General features: G+C 43.1%; 1 protein-coding gene across 1 annotated transcript; it reads left to right on the top strand.

The window, feature by feature from the left end:
• The first annotated feature begins 1,336 nt into the window (after positions 1 to 1,336).
• LOC114807448 lies at positions 1,337 to 19,315 on the top strand. Its single transcript, XM_039910578.1, has 6 exons — positions 1,337 to 1,402; positions 1,850 to 1,881; positions 4,435 to 4,653; positions 9,933 to 10,185; positions 17,386 to 17,549; positions 19,180 to 19,315. Exons 1-6 carry the CDS (start codon positions 1,337 to 1,339, stop codon positions 19,313 to 19,315), a joined length of 870 nt encoding a protein of 289 aa, XP_039766512.1.
• Positions 19,316 to 22,117: the final 2,802 nt, after the last annotated feature.

Genomic DNA, 22,117 nt, shown 5'->3' with positions numbered 1-22,117 from the left:
AATGAGAAATTAGTCAAGGAAGGCTCCCTGGAGGAGATGTGAATAGGACTTTGAAGATGGGAAAAGAGGTAGTCTGTTAGATGTGAAGGGGGAGGCAGTTCCAGGCAGGATGGAGGGTATGAGCAAGGGGTTGATGGTGAGAGAGATGGGATTGAGGTGTCATAGGTTGGTGTTAGAGGATTAGAGCTTGCAGCTTGGGTTATAGTAGGAAGTGAGATTTGATCAGCAGAAGGTAGAGTGGGGGTTGATTGCCTTAAAAGCAATTGTCAGGAGTTTTTGCTTATTTGGAGGTTTTTGGAAGTGGAGAAAAAAAGAGCATCAATTTAGAAAAAATGATTGGCTGCTTCACTGTGCGCTTTAGAGCTTAATTTGTACTGGAGCACTGAGACATATAATGTGCAAATTTACACAAAAGGGTGAGGAAAAAATCATAAAATATCCTCAAGCACTGCATCAGCCTTCTTGCAGCCCTCCCTGCCTCCAACCTTTCCCTGCTCCAGTCCACACTTCACTTTGCTGATTTTATCATTTTTCTTAAACTCTGCGCACTTCTCACCACTCATCAAAACTTTTCTTTGTGTCAAGCATTGTTCTATGCTCTGGGGTAGATACAACCTAATCAGGTTGGACACAGGTCCTTTCCCACATGGGGTTTACACTCTTAATCCCCATTTTACAGATGAGGGAACTGAGGCATAGAGAAGTTAAGTGAATTGCCCAAAGTCAAGCAGCAGACATGTGGTGGAGCCAGGATTAGAACCCCTGACCTTCGGACTCCCAGGCCTGTGCTCTATCCATTAAGCCACACTGCTTCTCCAGTATATATACACAAACTACATATACTTATATGTATATATATATACTAATGTCACCCTATTGACTGACAGGTCAGTCCCCTCCCAGAATAACTTAAATGTGACCAGATATATAAAGGGACTGGTTTGTCAGCTGATAGGGTAAAACTGTCCCTGTTGCCTGTTGACTTGTTTTGTTGTCTGTCTCCCCCCTTCTAGACTGTAAACCCTGTATGGGCAGGAATTGTCTGTCTATTGCTGAATTGTACTTTCCAAGCGCTTAGTACTGTGCTGTGCACATAGTAAGCGCACAATAAATATGATTGAATGAATAAATGAATGAATGTCCTTAAAGTCTCCCCTGTCCCACCAAGAATGGCCTACATCACATGGCCTAGCATCATGGTCAGATCTGCAGCTGGGTCCTGCTAGTCTTGAATTTCAGTGGATGTAAATCTTACCTTGCAAACCCTATTTTTTTGTATTCTCTGTTTTGATCTTTCCCATTTGTGTCATAAATTAAAAACGTGCTTGGATCCTCCATGGTTTTGGACTTTGATTCAGCCACGACAGCTGGGGCCTATGCAGAACTTACAACTGGGTTCCAGGTAGGATTTCCCCGATTAGGCTGTGAGCCCATCAATGGGCAGTGATTGTCTCTATCTGTCGCCGAATTGTACATTCCAAGCGCTTAGTACAGTGCTCTGCACATAGTAAGCGCTCAATAAATACTATTGAATGAATGAATGAATTTCTAATTCCACATACTCTTTTAATAATCCTAAATTTGGTTTGGTTTATTGGAGTCCCTATTTATGGGGATGAAGCAAAGGGCCCAATTTTGATCCAACAAGAAATAATTGAAATCTTATAATCTACTCTATTATTGATCGATGGAATGATTGTAGATTAGATACTTATACTCTAAAGCTATTTACCAAGTGACAGATTTAAGAGTACTTCTATTTACAATGACAAAGTCATTCTGTTGCACATGTTTTCTTATGCCTCTGACATATTAGTCATAGTCATTTTGCTTTAGGTTTTCCTATTAGGTTTCAGGATGGATGGAGAATTTACACGTGAAGTACGTTAGGTTGTGAAGTTCAAAGAAATGGGCTTCATTTAGTAGCTGAACATCAGATGACCTAAAAATCCCTCACCCATTCTGGCAGCTCTGTCCATAAACATTAGAGGAAGTGTCTGTAGGAGCTGATAAGATGCTGATGACCTGAGTGTGATTTTGTAGTGATCTGTTAGCACTCTGGCTTTCTTCATAACCCACAAATCAATTTCCGTGATGCACATTACACACCCCAGTGGCATGGGCCATCTCTTATCGAGGGATGGTTATCCTTTTCATTCATAGACAAGAGACATTACTGGGGAGATAAAGAACAGTCACTACTGCATTTAAACATGTCTGTATGTTTCCTAGGGATACAGAACTGTTTGAAGATACAAAATTGAGATGTGCTGGTGGGGTGATATTAAGAGAATGCATTTTAGAAAAGACACTTTAGTGAAAGTGTCTCAAGGTCCACTATCATATAGAAAAACCAAAACAGTAAAACTAGAATCCCTCTGCTCTCTCCCCATCCTTCATTTACCTGAATCTGAAAAAGCTGTTTTGAAGGCACTGATTTTTCAGGCCACTTGTTGCACTGTTTATTTCGTGGTACTCACACCCTTGTGCTCTAGGAAAAGCCCAAAGCTACTCTTTCTGAACAGAATCTGGGGGAAGATTTATTTTGCCACCTCAAGACACATTCATTTTCTTTTTGATTATGAGAATCTGATCCTGGTTTTTGCTCAGGAATTAGCGGTAAAATAATTTGGTTGGTCTTGTGGGTAAAATATCATCCAAATGTTCGAACTGTGAATGAAGATACAATTGCAACGTGATCTGCAGAAAGCAAATAGCCTCTAGTTAAGCATACAGAGGTGGGGAAAATCTATTTTTTTTTCCACAAATCTATCTTTTTCTTCTGCCCTTTGAAACGTTTTATCTCAGAAAACCTTGGTTAACATCATGGCATCATAGCAGGCTTCGGATGGAAGCATCTGGACTGCAAAGTCCTCTAAGTCCGCGGTTATGAACGGAGCAGTTAGAAGTTTCCGAAGGTCAAAGAAGCTACTGTCTTTTCTGCTTTGAATCAGCTGAAACGTTCCAGTTTCTTTCAAACAACATAATGCCAAGCCTGCATATGATTTTCCTTTTCTTTTGAAGAGGTGAAACAGTGCCAAGATAGCTAACTAGAGGGTGGATCACATATACAATTTACAAGCATAAACATTCATTTCATTTTAAGTGTAAATATTCTGGCTTTTATTCCTCATGGAAAATGTCATGTGCTTTCCTCGTATGGCTGCAAAGGGACTTCTATTCACTTGGACTATATTTGTGAGTAAGCATGTAAGTCCTCAAGAGTTTTTATATTGGGATCCTCTGAGAATTGCTAGAACCTCAACATTTTACTCCATGGTCCGCACTGGCATTTAAATAAGGAAGACTGTAAGCTCATCGTGGGCAGGGATTGTATCTAAACAACTTTTTCATATTGTATGCTCTCCTGCGCTTAATACAGTGCTCTGCACATGGTAAGAGGACATGAATGGAGAAGCAGCGTGGCTCAGTGGAAAGAGCACGGGCTTTGGAGTCAGGGCTCATGAGTTCGAATCCCAGCTCTGCCACTTGTCAGCTGTGTGACTGTGGGCAAGTCACTTAACTTCTCTGTGCCTCAGTTCCCTCATCTGTAAAATGGGGATTAAGACTGTGAGCCCCACGTGGGACAACCTGATTCCCCTGTGTCTACCCCAGCGCTTAGAACAGTGCTCGGCACATAGTAAGCGCTTAACAAATACCAACATTATTATTATATGAGTGACTGATTGACTGAAGAACAGTGGTGTAGCACAATCTCCATGCTGTTAATAAACCTGAATTTGAATCCTGTTTGAGGGAGAATTGTGTTCATAAAGGAAAGGGACACAGTGATTCTAAGGACTCAAGATACATCAAAAGGACTCCTCTTATTGTGGCTGGGAAACAGCGTGGCTCAGTGGAAAAGAGCCTGGGCTTCGGAGTCAGAGGTCATGAGTTCGACTCCCGGCTCTGCCACTTGTCAGCTGTGTGACTGTGGGCAAGTCACTTCACTTCTCTGTGCCTCAGTTACCTCATCTGTAAAATGGGGATTAACTGTGAGCCCCACGTGGGACAACCTGATTACCCTGTATCTACCCCAGCGCTTAGAGCAGTGCTCTGCACATAGTAAGCACTTAACAAATACCCACATTATTATTATTGTGACTTGGACAGTACTCTGATGTATTCTTCCTCCAGATGTTGCTGAGCAGTGTGATCTAGTGGATAGAGCATGGGCCTGGGAGTCATGAGTTCTAATCCCAGCGCCGCCACTTGCTGTGTGATGTTGGGCAAGCCCCTTAACGTCTCTGTGCCTCAGTTCCCTCATCTGTAAAATGAGGATTATGACTGTGAGCCTTATGTGGGACCAGGACTCTGTCCTACCTAATTACCTTGTATCTACCCCAGCGCTTAGAACAGTACCTGGCACATACTAAGTGCTTAACAAATGCCATGATAATTATTATTAATCATTTTTCTCTTGTCCATTGACAGTTGCCCTTCTGCAGTGGAAGTGAGAGCATCTAGAAGAATTGGCAAGTGTATCCATTTTGTGTGGCTGGCAATGATTTCAGAACTGAGATTAACAGACTGGCGTAGCCTCGATTTTTGGTTCATTATACTTCTGATAACTTTGCTCTGGTTTGTGAGACTTTTCCTGCATTACTACGGTCAGTGGCTCTTCCTGAAGACTGTTTCGATTCCTGTTATAAAGTAAGTGTCTTTTCCTGAATTGTCACCTTGACGAGCTAAAGGAAAGTTGTTCCTTTACCTGGCTGTTTATGCCATACGTTTTGCTAGCTATAGACTAAAATAGGGCCTATATTTATAATGAAGATTTCTTCCTGACTTTTTCCTATATCATCTACATCACCACTATCTATACATACATAAAGTGCATATATATGTATATGCGCTACTGTGTCAAACACTTGAGAATTCGTGAGCAGGCCCTTCAAAGAAATTCAGTACAATTTTTACTGTATTTTCAATTTTTTGAGGGTGACTTGGGTATAAGAAATTTTACTAGTTATATAAGTCTGATTTATCATCTATACTAAGAGGAGGACAGATTGTTTATTCTGCGAAGTGATTGAATTCAAAGAATTCCCTTACCCAAACAAAGACAGCTTTCTGGGCCATTATCCTCTGGAAAAAAGATAACACTTTAAAGGTTATCTCTCCATAAAATGTTTTTGCAGACACCGTAGATAGACATACAGATAGATATCAATATGAGTAAAATTCATTTTCTGAAATGTAGATGGTACAGATAAAAATAAAGATGTGTGTATATTTTCAATTAAGAAGACTTGCAAACAACCTTGTAAGCCTTTATGAGCCTTACACTTTTGATATATAAAATCACATATGCCTAGATATAAGCTATAGTACATGAACATTTTGAGTATAATAGATAACTGCATTGTTAAAGAGATTTCACAAGGGGAACTTGTAAAAATATATTCTGTTCTAAAAAAGAAAAGGCATTCAGAGCAATCGGCTCCTTTGGTAGCCTGCAATCCCATGAGTAGATCACTTCCAGACTCCTCTGACTGAACAACTCCTCGAGAAGGGTTGGGGAAAGATCTTCAGGTAAAATTAAGAATATTATTTGTGCCAGGAATTGTGGAAGGACGTGACCTAATTGAACTGGGATAACAATATTACAAATCCCATAAACTTTAGTTTAAAGCGATAGATTTAGGGCATTTAATAGTCTTGAGATAAAAATTGAGTAATTGACCCTGTCTACGTGATCAAATTATCCTGTTCATTCAGGCCAAAATGCACTGAGTTCTGAAAGCGTCTCTTTCATTTTATGATTTGGACACTTGAAGTATTAGGGACTATTCTTCCCATAAAATGAGTTTGCTCTGGACATAAGACAATACACAAGATGGTATAAGTATAATCGGTATAAGAAGAAATGGTTATGCACATATAGGTAGCGTAATTATTATAGATTAAGCATTTACTATGTACCAGGCACTGTACTAACCATGGGGTAGATTCAAGATGATCGGGTCAGGCACAGTCCCTGTTTCACATAGTGCTCACAGTCTTCGTCCCCATTTTCCTGATGACATAATTGAGGCCCAGAGAAATTAATTGACTTGCCCAAGGTCACACAGCAGACAAGTGGCGGAGCAGGGATTGGAACCTAGATCCTATGACTCCAAGACCCATGATCTTTCCAGTAGGCCACGCTACTTCTCACGTCCGCTGTTACACTTTCCAGACTCTACCTGAGTCTTACTGTGCTAATAATAATAATAATAACTGTACTACTGGCTAAAAATTTACTACATGGCGAGCCCTGTTCCAAGCACTGGGGGAGATATTAGTAATCAAGAATAATCCAATAGGATACAGTACCCCTCCCACAGGGGGCTTAGAGTCTAAGTGGAAAGGAGACAGGTATTTAAATCTTCATTTCAGAGATGGGGACACTGGGATTGCAGGGACGTTTAGTCAGGAATTAGAACTTAATTCCCTCGGCTCTTAGGCCCAAACTGTACCATTTACAACTTGTGGTTCTTTGCGTTTCTGCATAAAAAATCGTAATTGACAAAGGTATAAAGCATTCTCCTAAAGGTTGGCGTAAGAATAATGTAAAGATATGAACCCCAGAAAATAGTCATGCTGGTATCTTTGAGCCATTCTACTTCCATTGATTCCCCCTTGGATCAACAGTTACTATAACATGATATTCCCGTAATGCTATGTTTTATAAAAAGACAACTAGCATATTAGAAGAGGAATGACTATATTCAATTTGGAGTGGATTACATGAAAATCCCACCTGAAAATATGTGTAGGAAAGGCCTGAATTATCCACATTATTACTTCATTTGTCTACTTGCGTGTATGTGTGTAAACCCAGCACTTCAAGAAATATGACAAATCACATTACGTACAGTAGTATCCTTAAAGCACCTTCCCTATTCACTCCCCTTTAATTAAATGTTCAGTAAATACCATTGATTGAGCAATTGATTGATCTGCTTTAATTTCTCAATCAACAGTCTTTATCGATCACATATTGATCAGAGCCTTGTAATAAGTACTTGAAAGGGACACACATCCTCTGCTCATAGAATCTATAATCTAATGGGGAAGAAGACAATATAAAGTCTTTATAAATTATTTATTAAATGTGGGAGGAGAAGGAAGATCAAAGCTATAACAGGAATACCTTCTTCCTCTCTTCCTCCCTCTTCCTAGCCCTCTCTTCCCCTTACCCGTAATTTATTTTAACATTCGTCTCCTTCTGCAGATAGTAAGCTTCTTGTGGGCAGGGATCCTAATCGTTCTCTCCTAATTGCTCAGGTTAGTGCTTTGCCTAAAGTAAAACTTCTTTCCCAACTTATTCCACCCTCCCTCTGCCTCTCATCCTTACTGGGGAAAAGGCAATTATGCTCACATTATTGAAATAGGTGTTACTGAAATATCTATTTATGTCCAAGGCTTTACAGAAAGACAGTAGTGACTATAGTACCTTACTCTAAGCTACATAACTGTAGAAGAAGAAGACAGGAGTACTGTTAACAGTGCATGGACAGTTGTGTTGCTCTATTTAATGTTTGTAGCTCCTGGTACTCTTTTCTCTTTGGCCTCCTTGTCTCTGTTACCATATGAAGCTTTTATTCTGAGAGTTACTCTCTTCTTGATAGCACTGAACCATGCAGGTCTGTCCTCAGTAATTCACTACTCAGTTTTCAGTTAGGACGCATCAATATCCGAAGGTCTGTTTTACTATGTCCTTAAAATGCTTCCTCTGCTCTCCTTGTTTTCGATTTCCCAATTTTAACTCTCCATTCAATTGCTGTTGGGGTTTCTCTGGGGGTCAGAGGGGTCTGGTTTCTTATCCCAGTTCTGATGTGTGACCTTATGCAAGTCTCTTAACCTCTCTGGGACCCAATTTCCTTATCAGCCAAAGGGGGGAAATCCACTTCGTAGATTATTGAGCCCCCTGAGGGCCAGACAGTGTGTTTCACCTACTCCAGATTTTAGCACAGTGATTGACATACTGGAAACAATAAATATTATGTTGATGGAAGATACTTCCCAGTTTCCAGGCACACGGGCGGCTTGGTGGGGATGGGAGAGTGGGTGCTTCCTGTGGGAAAGATAAGTGACTTTGGTTAGTTTCTGGAATTTCTCCCTAATAGGAGAACATTATTTAAGGGATTGAAAAATTCACAAACAGATTAAGCAATCTCTGAGTTGATTAGATCGTGGCTCCTCTAAGCCAAACTCACCACCCAGTAGAAATCTAGAACCTTCTGCTCTTTCTGCTCCACTTTATGGAGAGCTGATTTGTTTAATGAAGGCTGACTTTTCTTCTCTCAAGCCCCAGGTGAGCTCTAGTGGCTGCAGAGAGGGAGAGGGCAAGTTATCTAAATGCCAAATCTGTAAAATTTTAGAAGATAACAAATAGGAGTAGATAAGAATCAGCACCTCTGGGCAGCAGCTGCCAATCAGGCAAACTCCGAGGTCAGTCAGGAGCCATCTTAAGGATACCCTTTCACAGATGAAAATAAATCCATCTATTCATCCTCCACCTGATGCTTTGAAGCCATTCTGAAGCCATCCCAAAGTACCAGTTTCACACCCCTCTTTCTATAGTTTGAAAATGAGGCTGTTCCAGCTTGTACCATCAGGAAATCCTCAGTTTCCTATTATTTTTTCCAGTCACCAGTGGTCGTTGCCGATTTCTCTTGATCACTGAGAAATGTGTGAAGTAGGAATTGCCTTACCCACTTTACTTGAGCCGGCTTCTGCCTGAAGCTACTGGAGGCCCAGTTCTGAAGGGAGTTTATCCTCTGTAGGAACTGACAGAAAGTTGGAGTGAGCCAGAAAACAGGGATTTCCAAAGAAAACTGTAGTCATAGTTTTCATTAAGCACTTATGGTGTGGAAAGAACTGAACTGAGCAAGGAGAAAGAACACAGAGGTGGGAATTAAACATGGTCTCTGTCCCTTGGGGGACTTGCGATCTAATAATTAACAGGGGGAAAGGGGACTGATGACAAATACATAAGAAGAGACGAAACAAAACACAAAGACAACGTAAACATAAAAGCCAAGATCAGTAGAGAACTGTAGCGAGAGGATCGAAGTTTTCTCAGGTTCCTCACAGCTCAGAGTCCACTGACAACCGCGGCCACGGTGAATGCCATAATGGCCACGGTCACGGTCTTCCCGAGGGTTGGTGGAGGTGGTGTCAATGCCGTGACCGCTCTGGATCTCCCTGGGTTGGTGGAAGGCATGATTGAATGGCAGTTCCTCAGAGAGGCAGAGAGCCATTTTGATTTCCTGAGGAGGCAGAGTGATAGTCCCAAAGAGGAGGATGCCAAGTGCCCTGGGAAGTGGAATCATGAGAAGGGCGTACAGGTTCTCAGAGGAGAATTCATCCTGACGAAGTGAGAGAAGTGAGGTGGGAGGTAGGTGATAAAGCCAGTGAAGTAGCTTGTTGGAGAAATCTGGATGATTGATGACCCACTGTGAGATTGTTTTTGAGCCATTTTCCACATTTTCAGAAAACCACCAGGCAATGCTGCTTAGCAAGTCACAATGAGGAATCCTGGAGTATGCTGCCACCATGGCTTTCAGTTGCAAAAAGCTTCTCGTGGCCAGAACCATGTTGATGGAAGATTCATCTGTACATAGAAAACCCTTAACAAATATTACAATCATTGCTAACTCCCTGCCACCACTAATCAGTCAATAGTTTTATCCAGCGCTTACTCAGTTAATCGATCAGTGGAATTTTAGAGCATTTAATGTGTGCAGAGCACTGTACTAAGCACATGGAAGAGGATGATACTATAGAGTCATACTGGACAGAGCACTAAATCAGGCCAGCCATTGCATTCATTTATTTATAACTTCCCCCACGTTACACATCTCCAAAACGGTCGCCCCATCTGGCAGCTCCGACACCTAAGTCCTCCGGGTGGTGAATGTTTTCGTCCTGTCCTGCTCCAGGTTCCAAATCTACCCTCACACGTTTGAGCTCTGCTACCAGAATTCCGCATTGCACACCAGAGACGAATTGGCCATGGTTCTGGTTGGCCCGCTAATGCTGAATGCGGTTATGCTGCTGATGGTTCTGATCAGATGGGGCTGTCAGCTGCTGTTTGCCTTCTTCCCGGACTCATTGTCGAAGTTAATCATCGTTATGGGGCTCTGGACAGCGCTAGACCCGTTAGCCGTTTTTGTTGTGGATGTTGCCCTTGGGGTAAGTCACTTAAAATCACTTGAACGGGAGTTCTAGACAAAGAAGTTTGCGATCGTCAGTGAATCTGGGAAGGAGGTGAAATTCGCCCTCTGAGGATTGATGTATGCAAATTGAAGTATTAACTTATATCCTTAGATCCTTTTGGGGAGCAAAATTCTGCTGCAAAGTGGGATCCATGCCTCAAGTGGGTTTGGAGGCTGCTAGAATAGACTAGTTCTGAACTAGCAAAGGGAAGGGGAGATTTGAGGCAATTATCAGGATAACCAGGCCAAAGTAATGATTTTTCCTGAAATAGCCAGATAAATGATTCAAAGGTAATTTTATTGACTTGAATCATTTCGGTTGTGAACTCCCTTCTCTGGTGCAGAGTTATTAACTCCATTCTCTTGTGCAGCAGCGGGAAGGGCGCAGAGCTAGGAGTCAGGATACCAGGGTTCTAATCCTGATGCTGGCTCCTTCCTTCTGTGTGGCTTTTGGCCAGTCACGTACCTTCTCTGTGCCTCAGGTTCCTTATCTTTGAAATGGGGATTAAAAACCTGTTATCCCTCCCCCTTAGACTGTAAGCCCCATGTGTCAGGGACTCTATTATATCTAAATGTAGTATCTAAATATCCCGTCTCTATTGCAGTGGTTGGTACACAGTAAGCCCTAATTTAAATATATGATTGAAACCTGAGGTAAAATCCAAGGTTGACACATTTATGCAGTCAAATTATAGCATTTATTATTGGGGTAGGGGTGGGAGGAACTCTTCTAGCATCAGAACAGAGCCAAACTACACACTACAAACTACACGCTAAAAGCTATTTTTTTGTATGCAAAGTAGAAGTATTGAATAGTCCGATGGACTAATAGTAAAATGAATAGTTGATAGATAATCAGCAACACAAAACTGGTGGTCTTTCTTGTGCAGCGAGCATAGTGTCACCGTGTCCTATTTGAAGTGTTTTTATCATCTATGATTGACTTCATAGTTAAACATATGAGTTGTAGCCTCAACTCATCTCTCCCATTCAACACATAGAGGTAATCTATCACCGAATCCTGCTGGTTCTACTTTCACATCCTTGTTAAAATCTGCTTTTTCCTCTCCATCAAAACTGCTACTGCATTGAACCGCTTACCTCCCTCCTTGACGTCTATATCAGCCTCCTCTCTGACCTCCCTGCCTCCTGTCTCCCCTCTTTCCAGTGCATTTTTCACTCTACTGCCCAGATCTTCCTTGTCTGAAAAGCCATTCAATCCATATCTCCCCACTCCTCAGAAAGCTTCACTAGCGGTCCATTCACCTCTGCCTCAAACAGCAAAACTTAACCATGAGCTCTAAGGCAATCACCTCTCTCCCTCCTACCTCCCCTCGCTGATCTTCTACTGCAACCTCACCTATACGCACCGCTCCTCTTCCGCTACCTTAGCCTCTGTACCTCTATCTCGCCCATCCCATCACCGACCCCTTGTTCGTCTCCTCCCTCGGGTCTGGAGCTCCCTCCCCTTTCAAACCTGACATTTCACTGTGCTCTGAACCTTCAAAATCCTCCTTAAATGACATCTCCTCCAAGTGGCCTTCCCTGACTAAGCCCTCATTTCCCCCTTTTGCCTGGCCCTCTGTGTCAGGTACACACCTCCTGTGTGCGTACCCCTTAAGCACTCTGATACTCACTCCAGCCTCACAGCACTTATGAAAATATTCTGATACTCTTCTATTTCCCCTATTTGTAATTAATTTTAATGTCTGTCTCCATCTGTATGCTTGTTCTGGGCAGGGAATGTGTCTGTTAATTTTATTGTACTGTACTCTCTCAAGCACTTAGTACAGTGTTCTGCACATAATAAATAATAAATATAATGTCGGTATTTGTTAAGCGCTTACTACGTGCAGAGCACTGTTCTAAGCGCTGGGGTAGATACAGGGGAACGAGATAGTCCCACGTGAGGCTCACAGTCTTCATCCCCATTTTACAGATGAGGGAACTGAGGCACGGAGAAGTGAAGTGACTTGCCCACAGTCACACAGCTGACAAGGGGCAGAGTTGTGATTGACTGGATCGATTGTAAGCACCTTGTAAGCAGGAATCACATCTACCAACTCTGTACTTTTCCAAGAGTACAGTGCTCTGCACACAGTAAGTGCTCAATAAATAAATAAATACTCAAAAACAGATCAAATACAGTCTCTTCCCTGGCTCTCCACTCCTTGCTCCCTACAACCGGGTCAAGGTTTAAGAAGCAGCATGGTCTAGTGGTGAAAGCATAGGACTGGAGTCAGAGGACGTGGGTTTTAATCTTGGTTCCACCATTTGTCTGCTGTGTGACACTGGGCAAGTCACTCGGCTTCTCTGTGCCTCAGTTACCTCATCCTTAAAAGGGGGATTTAATCCTCCATCTTCCAATTTAGACGGTAAACTCCCACACTGGAGAGATACTATGTCTAACGTGATTAACTCGTGTCTCCCGCCTCGCTTAGAACAGTGCTTAATATAGAATTAGCATTTAAAAAATACCACACAACAAATTGAATCTACTGTCAAGAAGCTTGAGAGCAGAGTGGGGGAAGGAAGGTTTGAAGAGCAGATATTCCACTATTCATTCATTCATTCATTCAATAGTATTTATTGAGCACTTACTATGTGCAGAGCACTGTACTAAGCGCTTGGAATGTACAAATCGGTAACAGATAGAGACAGTCCCTGCCCTGTGACGGGCTTACGGTCTAATCGAGGGAGATAGACAGACAAGAACAATAGCGATAAATAGAATCAAGGGGATGAAGATCTCATTAAAACAATAGCAAATAAATAGAATCAAGGCGATGATTCAATCAATCACTACTTCTCACTACTTCTTCTGGACCCTGTCACCACTCCCACACAACCCCATGGCTTTTGCCCAACCGTGAACCATGCTCACCATGGAGCTGGGAAGTGGGGTGGCCTAGTGGAAAGAGCCTGAGCCTAGGATGGAGAGGACCTGGGTTCTAATCCTAGTTCTGACACCTGCTGGCTGGGTGACCTTAGGCAAGTCATTTTAACTTTTCATTCATTCATTCATTCATTCAATAGTATTTATTGAGCGCTTACTATGTGCAGAGCACTGTACTAAGCGCTTGGGATGAACAAGTCGGCAACAGATAGAAACAGTCCCAGCCCTTTGACGGGCTTACAGTCTAATCGGGGGAGACAGATGGACAAGAACCTCTCTGTCCCTCAGTTTTCTCATCTGTAAAATGGGGACTCAACACCTGTCCTCCCTCCTATTTAGACTGTGAGCCCCGTAGGGGACAGGGACTGTGCTTGATCTGTTTGTATCCCATTTACCGCAGTGCCTGGCCCATAGTAAGCCCTGAACGAATACCCACCATTATGAATAAAAAGTACTGGGACTGTAAAACAGTTATCCAGTGCTCTGTCCATAGGTCTCAGGGCTGAGTTCCAGTAATGATTAGTCTAAATTAGTATAAGTGAGATTGACTTATGGTCCCTTCTTCTCTCCATAACTGTGGTATTCATTAAGCGTTTTCTATGTCCCAGGTAGTGTACTAAGTGCTGGAGTGGATACGAGGAAATCAAGCTGGACACAGTCCCTGTCCCACTTGGGGCACAGAGTCCTAATCCTCACTTTACAGATGAGGTAACTGAGACCCAGAGAAGTAAAGTGACTTGCCCAAGGTCACACAGCAGACAAGTGGCTGATCTGGGATTAGAACCCAGGTCCCTTTTACTCCCAGGGTCATTTTCCATCCACTAGGCAACCCTGCTTCTCTTCCCAAAGTCTAGAAGAAAGGATGAATCCACTGACTGTAATGCATGTATTTATATTAATGTCTAGTTCCTCCTCTAGAATGTAAGCTCACCGTGGGCAGGGAACATGTCTACCAAATCTGTTGTATTGTACTCGCTCAAGTGCTTACTCCGGTGCTCTGCGCACAGTAAGTGCTCAATAAACACCACTGATTGATCGATTGACTGAAAGCCCCAATGTCTTGGATGACCCCAATCGCCTGTGGGAAAGTGCAACTCTTCCAACGTAGAGGATAGTCACATTTCCTACACGGCTTTCAAGTTCTTTCCCAGGACTGATTAACCTCATTTTGACTTTGTCTGGGTTGAGCTTGAGCCAGCTGGATTCCATCCACATTCCTACCTCTGTCAGACACTGGGCCAGCGGAGAGATCGTGTTGTCAAGGTTTGTTGAGCAGGAGATGTAGAGTTGAGTGCCGTCTGCATTCTGGTGGAGTCGTATCCCGTGGCATTTGACAATTTCTCCCAGAGGCCTGCTGCACATATTGAACAGGAGGGGTGAGAGCACTGAGCCTTGTGCTACTCCACATGTGAAGTCATTTGGGTAGCATGAGCAGCTGCCCATTATAATCTTCTGAGGTCCCTTCATAAGGCCTGACTGCAGTCATCCTGGAACAGCTTCTCTTATTCCAGTTAAGTTCCTCAGGCAGAATAATAACATCTCAGGATCCACCGTATCAGAGGCAGCTGACAAATCTAGCAAAGTTAATTTTTTTTTTCTGTGGCATCTGAAGGAAGTGGCCCGTGCACTGACCGTTTATGAGTCTGAAAAGCAGGCGATGCCTGTCTTCAGCATGACGGAGAGAGATCTGGGATTTTAAGGCCTCACTCGAACAACCTGATTTTGTTTCATCATCTTTTAGGAGCTGTTAAGAGCTCGGGTAAAGTTTGCCACATTATTATAAGTCCGTCTGGGGGCAGGAAAAAAGTCCAGTGAGCCTGACAGGGCAAGTGATACCGTTTACCATCTTCCATATTCATTCATTCATTCAATAGTATTTATTGAGCGCTTACTATGTGCAGAGCACTGTACTAAGCGCTTGGGATGAACAAGTCGGCAACAGATAGAGACAGTCCCTGCCGTTTGACGGGCTTACAGTCTAATCGGGGGAGACGGACAGACGAGAACGATGGCACTAAACAGCGTCAAGGGGAAGAACATCTCATAAAAACAATGGCAACTAAATAGAATCAAGGCGATGTACAATTCATTAACAAAATAAATAGGGTAACGAAAATATATACAGTTGAGCGGACGGGTACGGTGCTGTGGGGATGGGAAGGGAGAGGTGGAGGAGCAGAGGGAAAAGGGGAAAATGAGGCTTTAGCTGCGGAGAGGTAAAGGGGGGATGGCAGAGGGAGTAGAGGGGGAAGAGGAGCTCAGTCTGGGAAGGCCTCTTGGAGGAGGTGATTTTAAAGTAAGGTTTTGAAGAGGGAAAGAGAATCAGTTTGGCGGAGGTGAGGAGGGAGGGCGTTCCAGGACCGCGGGAGGACGTGACCCAGGGGTCGACGGCGGGATAGGCGAGACCGAGGGACGGCGAGGAGGTGGGCGGCGGAGGAGCGGAGCGTGCGGGGTGGGCGGTAGAAAGAGAGAAGGGAGGAGAGGTAGGAAGGGGCAAGGTGATGGAGAGCCTTGAAGCCTAGAGTGAGGAGTTTTTGTTTGGAGCGGAGGTCGATAGGCAACCACTGGAGTTGTTTAAGAAGGGGAGTGACTCCATATCCATGACTGCTATAGGATTTTATTCTATTTGTTGGATTTCATATGTAAGAGCAAGCAAGAGTGGATCTTGATCACTCACCTGTTAGCTTTAGCACCCCCTCCCACCAGATAATCTGTGTTTCTCTCTAGAAGACCACCTCACCCCACCGTACCCTGTGAGCTCCATGTGGGACAGGGGCTCTGTCCAACCTGATTGTTTCTGCTCCAACGTTCAGTGCATAGTAAGAGCTACTAGGAATACTACTTTTAATAATATAATAATGATAATAATAATATTTGATAAATGTTTACCATGTGCCAAGCACTGTAATAAGCTCTGAGGGCAGATATAAGATAATTATTGCCACAGTTGAGGCTCACACTCTAAAGGGGTGGGGAAAACAGGTATTAGCTCCCCATTATTCAGCTAAGGAAACTGAGGCACTGAGCAGTCAAGTGAGTTGTCCAAGGTCTCGCAGCAGGCAAGTGGCGGAGCCAGTCCTCTGGCTTCTAGGCCCATGTCCTTTCCAAGGTTAAGCTGCTTCTTACTCTTTCTTTTGCTATTCCTGTTACTAGTAGTAGTTTTGACTCCTTTTCTGGAAGAGGCTTTGGACAGTGGTCCTGGAAGTAAGAAACAGGCTTCACAGTGAGAGAGATTTCATGGCATGTGAAGCGAGACTGGGACTCGTGGATTAATGGCGCGGTGAGGGAGAGACGCTAAAATTAGCCTTATTCACAGGACGCTCCTAAAATGAAAAATAATGGATGACGCTTCTGGCTCCTCATCCAGATTCAGGTGTAGCTTACCTACTGTTAATCCTAGTTTGTAGTCACTGTCAATGAAAAATAAGAAATGTGTATCCAGAAAACTTCCTTCATTTAACCACTCTCTTAGACGATAGGACTGCTCTAATCGTACTGTACTGCTTGGCCTTTTTGCAGCAATTTTTTTCATCCTCTGATTTTACAGCATTTTTGAATACACGGCATCTATATTTTACAGTGGGGAATGGAAGGACAAAAATGTTAAGTGGCTTGATTAAGGTCAGAGAGCGAGTGAGTGGCAGTCAGAAGTATTCCATGTCCATAACAAAACTGTGTTCTTATTATAGAAGACCTTGCTGCCTTCTACAGATTTCTAATCTAACTGAGAATACTCTTCTCCCTAGACAAAGATAAGGCATTATTGTTAGACTGACCTAATTTGAAGCTGAATTCCTGCACAAATGGCCAATGGCTAGACAGATTGTTTTAAAAGTTACTAAAGTAAGCCATACTATATTATGCATGGCACAAATTAAGCTCATATCATGTCTGTCTTCTGAAGAAAAAGGAATCTTCCTAATTCTCATATTTAATTTCTTCATACAATACGATCATTAAATCCAGAAGCTAATAATACATAAATAAAACATGGCTTTGGCTTCACGAATTGCATGTAGAGTATGTTCCCTGACTTGGACATTTAAAATACAAAAGAGAAAACAAAGGAAAAATGAGGAAATCAACCATGCAATTCAGTTTGTATATGAATATGTTTTATTTTTTGTAGTAGATGATCCTACATGATTACAAACTAAATTCAATTACTCTACTGCTCTAAAAAGTGATTGTGTGCATATACAGGATTACAGTGGTCGATCTGTATATTCAACAATTTTTCCTTTTCATGTATTTTTTTCATTTTTTTTTTTAATTTGACAGCGACTTACCTATGAAGCAGATTCTGCAACTGCTGATGTGGCCAAGCTCTACTGGTTCTTTATAAGAACAAAGCAATCGGGAGTCTTTGGTATACTGATCACTGTGTTATTTTATCTGCTTCTGTTCATCATTTCATCTACAATTTTGTATCTTTATTTACTCAGGTAAGAGGTTCACAAACATTCGTTCCATGACCAATTCCAAATTCTACTTTTAGGGACTATGAACGTGGCCAAGGGCTACAGATTGGGTCCACTTAAGAAAAAGAATCAATCTATTATCAGTGTCTGTTGAGCACCTTTTGGGTGGAGAGCACTTTAGTAAGCACTTGGAAGAGTACAGTGATTAAAAAGTAATTCTTGCCATGTCTCTGCACTCCTTGAAAACCCCAGTGGTGGCCCGGGCATCTCTGTATCAAAGAGAAAACTCCGAAGCACTGGCTCCAAGACACTCAATAAGCTCCCCTGGTCTTACCTAACCTTGCTCCTCTTCCACCCAACCCACACTTTTCTCTCCTCTGTCCCCAACCTCCTCACTGAGCTCATTCTCATCTCTCACTGTCAATCCCTTGCTCACACCCTCCCTCTGCCTGGAATTATAGCCTGGAATTCCTTCTCGCATTCTATCTGACAAATCTCCGCTCTCCCTCTCTTCAAAGCCCTGTTAAAATCGTACCTTCTCCAAGAAGCCTTCTCTGACTGCTCACTTATTTTCCTCTCCTATTCTTCCTCTCTTCTGTGTCACCTCTGCACTTGAATCTGAATCCCTTAAGCACTTTGATACCCCCATGCCCCCACATCATTTGTGCATATTTTCTTACACTCTGCTGCTTCCCTTACCTGTAAGTTATTTTATTGTCACCTGAAATAGACCATAAACTACTTGCAGGCAGGGGTCACACCCACCAACTCTGTTATACTGTACTTTCCCAAGTTCTACGTACTCTGCAAGTAAGGGCTCAATAAATACCATTGATCGATGATGAGATCCTTCCCTTGTGGAGCTTAGGTGACTTGACAGTATAATTTCCTACAACGATGCAGGGCTCTCCCTAGGAATGATTTCAACACATGGGAATTGTCGCATGTCCTAGTGGCAAAAGTGTGGGCTTGGGTATCATCAGAGGATGTGGATTCTTATCCTGGCTCTGCCACTTGTCTGCTATGAGACTTTGGGCAAGTCACTTAACTTCTCTGGGCCTCATGTACCTCATCTGTAAAATAGGGATAAAGACTGTGAGCCTATGTGGGACAGGGACTATGTGCAACCTGATTACCTTGGATCCACTCCAGTGCTTGGCAAATAGTAAGCACTTAACAAATGCCATAATTTGTATGATCATGTGATTGAATAGCTTCATTTGGTATGAGTTCTTGGCTGGAAATCTGACAGGGCTTTCCACCCAAAATTCTTAGGTGCTTCAGGGATGATGATAATGATGATGAGGATGATAATGGTATTTATTAAGCTCTTACCCTGTGTCAAGCACTGTTCTAAGCCTGGGGTAGATTCAAGGTAATCAGGTTGGACACGGTCCCTGTCCCTGGGGCTCACAGACTTAATCCCACTTTACAGATGAAGTAACTGAGGCACAGAGAAGTAAAGTGACTTTCCCAGGGTCACACAGCAGACACATGGCAGAAGAGAGCAGAAAAGGATGAATGACGTGAGTCCAATCGTCAGACTGGACATTTTCTGTGGGAGCCTCTCTACAAACACAGAAACTGCTCCATACACTTTCTCTGTCTCATATTTACAGCTCTTTCTTTCTGCCCCTTAACCATTCTCCTACAGGTGGAGAGTTTTCAAGAGAGGTCTTCAAGACACCCATGGATCACATAATTCTCTGGTGAATTGGAGAATGGTTAGACACAGGATAGTTCACGGTTTAGCCTATCTTGAACCTGATTTCTCCCCTCTTCGCTTGTAAAACGAGGACTGTAGTATCCATAATTTCCCTATCGAAACATTCCACTGTCACTGTTACGATCCAGTAGGTAGAAGCATCGTGGCATAGTGGATAGAGCGTGGGCCTTTGAGTCAGAAGGTTGTGAGTTCTAATCCCGGCTCTACCATTTGACTGCTGTGTGACCTTGGGCAAGTCACTTAACTTCGCTTGTCTCAGTTCCCTCATCTGTAAAATGGGAATCGAGGCTGTGAGCCCCATGTGGGCCAGGGACTGTGTCCAAACTGACTTGCTTGTATCCATCCCAGGGCTTGGGTGGGTCCTCCCTCATTTTTGCACAACGCACACTTGTACAACACCTCTATGCCTTACCTGAATGCTCCAATCCAGGTAGTCTGGGCAGGAGAGAAACAGGAGCCCCAGCAGGTGATCAAAACCCATTCAAGCTCTTATCTTTACAGCCCAATGGGTTTTTGAACCAGATACTGGGATTATTATTCATCCGTGTAAAGCAGCTTCTGCCCAAGAGCACAACAGGGGCTCCATTTCTCCATCGCAGGGTACGGCCAAGGGCAGGCCAGAGACCTTGGGAATCATATCCCTAAAACTCATTATCTCCATGGCCTGTAGTGAAACTGAAATAGAGAGCCAGCCATGTCTGTGTGAAGAGATTTACCTTAATGACAAAAGGTGTCCCCGGCAGTTTTGAGCTTTGAGGCAGCAGTTTTCAAATGAGAGCAGAACTTGCATATGAAGTAGTGTCCTGGTCATTTTGGAGGGGATGGGGAAGGCAGGAAGAGTGGGCAGAGACAGAAAGATTGGCAGAAAGAAAGAGGAGGTGGGGAGACTGAGGAGAGAGGCAGAGAGGGAGTGAGGCGGAGGGACAGAGAAAAGGAAAGAAAAAAATAGTGAGGAAATGGAAACGGGAAAATGTACACTCACCTTCACCACTGACATCTTTTGCCAAAGCCAGTTGCAGCTGGGCAAAAATTTCAGTGTTCTCTGCCACCAGCCTGGGAAACCTGGCCCTTCTCCTCTTCCCCTTCTCCTCTTTCTCCCCTTCTTCCCATCCCCTTTTCTCTCTCTCGCTCCTCTTGGCCTTCCTTCTCAGATTTCCACCTGTACATCTGCAGGTTATGTTCTTCTGGGTTTTCCTGGCGACTGAGGTGGGAACTAGTGGATTGGGACTTCACAAACATCCCCCAATTCTTCCATGCTCCCCACGAGAAAGCGTTACCCTGACCCGATTTGGATCATGAGAGGAATTTCTAGTACAAAAAAATCTTGCAGGAAACACGTCCCTGCCTGAGCAAACAAAGCCATGTCTTCCCAAGAGGAATCGAGCAGGTCAGATGGGTTTCTCCCGACCAGGTCTAAAAGAATGTTTCCCCAAAAGGTCTTGCCAGTGCATTCTGGTTCTACCACAAAAGTAGCCTTCCCACTAGCCCTCCCACACCAGTATCCCAGCATTTAGCCTCCCAAGCGTTTAGTATAGTGCTCGGCACACAATAAGTGCTCAATAAGTATGACTGAATGAATCAAAACCCACTAAGAAGTCATGGGTCTCTAGTTGCTTTCAAAACAGTTCTACCTCCCATTTGGTCGCAGTAGAGCGAGAAAGCTGTTACTCTGAAATGTCTGATGGGGGAGAAGAAGCCAGGAGAGCATGGAGAGTTTGTCCAACTTGATCAGCTCGTATTTGCCCCAGTTCTCAGTGTAGTGCTTGGCACATAGTAAGTGCTCAACAAATACCACAGAAATTGGCTCTTCCCTTTCCTCTGGCTGTCCACCCCTCAATTTGGGGGGAAAGGGCATTTATTAAGACATGGCACCTGTACCATCTCCGGCTCCACAATCTCCCAGCCTGCATTTGTCCCCTCTTTGGCTTGGTCCAGAAATGAAAATATTTTCACTTTCTGATTAGTTCAAGAGCTCAGTTCAAGACAGAATTAAGGAATGTGCGCTACCATGATTGCCGTCATTTAAAGCTGGAGGAGGAGGAGGGAGCAGGAGAAGGAGGAGGAGGATGACAAGGAGGAGAGTCAGGAGAAAGAAGAGGAGTCATAGTATTCATTATGCACTTCCTGTCATTTTAAACTACTGGTGCCCCACTCGTAAAAGATGAAATCAGTTAGATTTTCGCACTTGTCTTTTTTAACATTAAAAGACTTATACTAGATTCCTATAAATCACCCATATTTGGATGCGAACCAAGCATAATAGGTTCTGCCTGCCACCCATGATGCAATATACTGTTACAAATGGAGGCCACAGAACTAGGAACTTTGTGACTTACTCTTTTCCGTTGGTTGCCGTAAGACCCCGTGACATCGTGCGTGACCTATTTCTAAAAACTAATGCCTGAAGCAATAAGGAAAGGTACAATGACATTTCCATGTTTTAATTACATTTTGGAGCCTTTTAGAGGTATAATTTCATAATATTGTAAAAACTTTCTGTAGATTAAATGGAATTTTTTTCTTTAATCATTTTACAATATACAGTAATCTCAAATGGGATTTATAGTTAAAGTTGGATTAAAATGACTCATTCCACTTTATACTTCATATTTTATTCCATCTCAAACAAAATACTAGCTTGAAAAGTTTTATTCCACTTCCTTGTTTACCTTTCTAGAGTTAAATCTATTTTGCTTATAAAGGAAGAGACAGAATCTGGGACACATTCCCAGAACTGTCCTACAACTATGAGGAATAATGTTTTGGTAATTATTCTCTCACTTAGAATGCAAGAAATACAGGGGCAGGCAGTATGCTTCTGGCCAAAGCCATTCACAATAGACTCTGTGATTCCCAGTCAATTCAA

This window comes from Ornithorhynchus anatinus, chromosome X2, assembly GCF_004115215.2.
Source record: "Ornithorhynchus anatinus isolate Pmale09 chromosome X2, mOrnAna1.pri.v4, whole genome shotgun sequence".
Taxonomy (NCBI): Eukaryota; Metazoa; Chordata; class Mammalia; order Monotremata; family Ornithorhynchidae; genus Ornithorhynchus; species Ornithorhynchus anatinus.
Note: the sequence above shows the minus strand (reverse complement) of the source record. Positions and strands in the feature narration are given on the sequence as shown.

Coding starts and splice junctions, on each gene's coding strand:
- LOC114807448 (XM_039910578.1), top strand. CDS start 1,337: ATGGTTTTGGACTTTGATTCAGCCACGACAGCTGGGGCCTATGCAGAA. Junction 1,403..1,849: donor AACTTACAACTGGGTTCCAG/GTAGGATTTCCC, acceptor TTTTCCTATTAG/GTTTCAGGATGGATGGAGAA. Junction 1,882..4,434: donor ATGGAGAATTTACACGTGAA/GTACGTTAGGTT, acceptor GTCCATTGACAG/TTGCCCTTCTGCAGTGGAAG.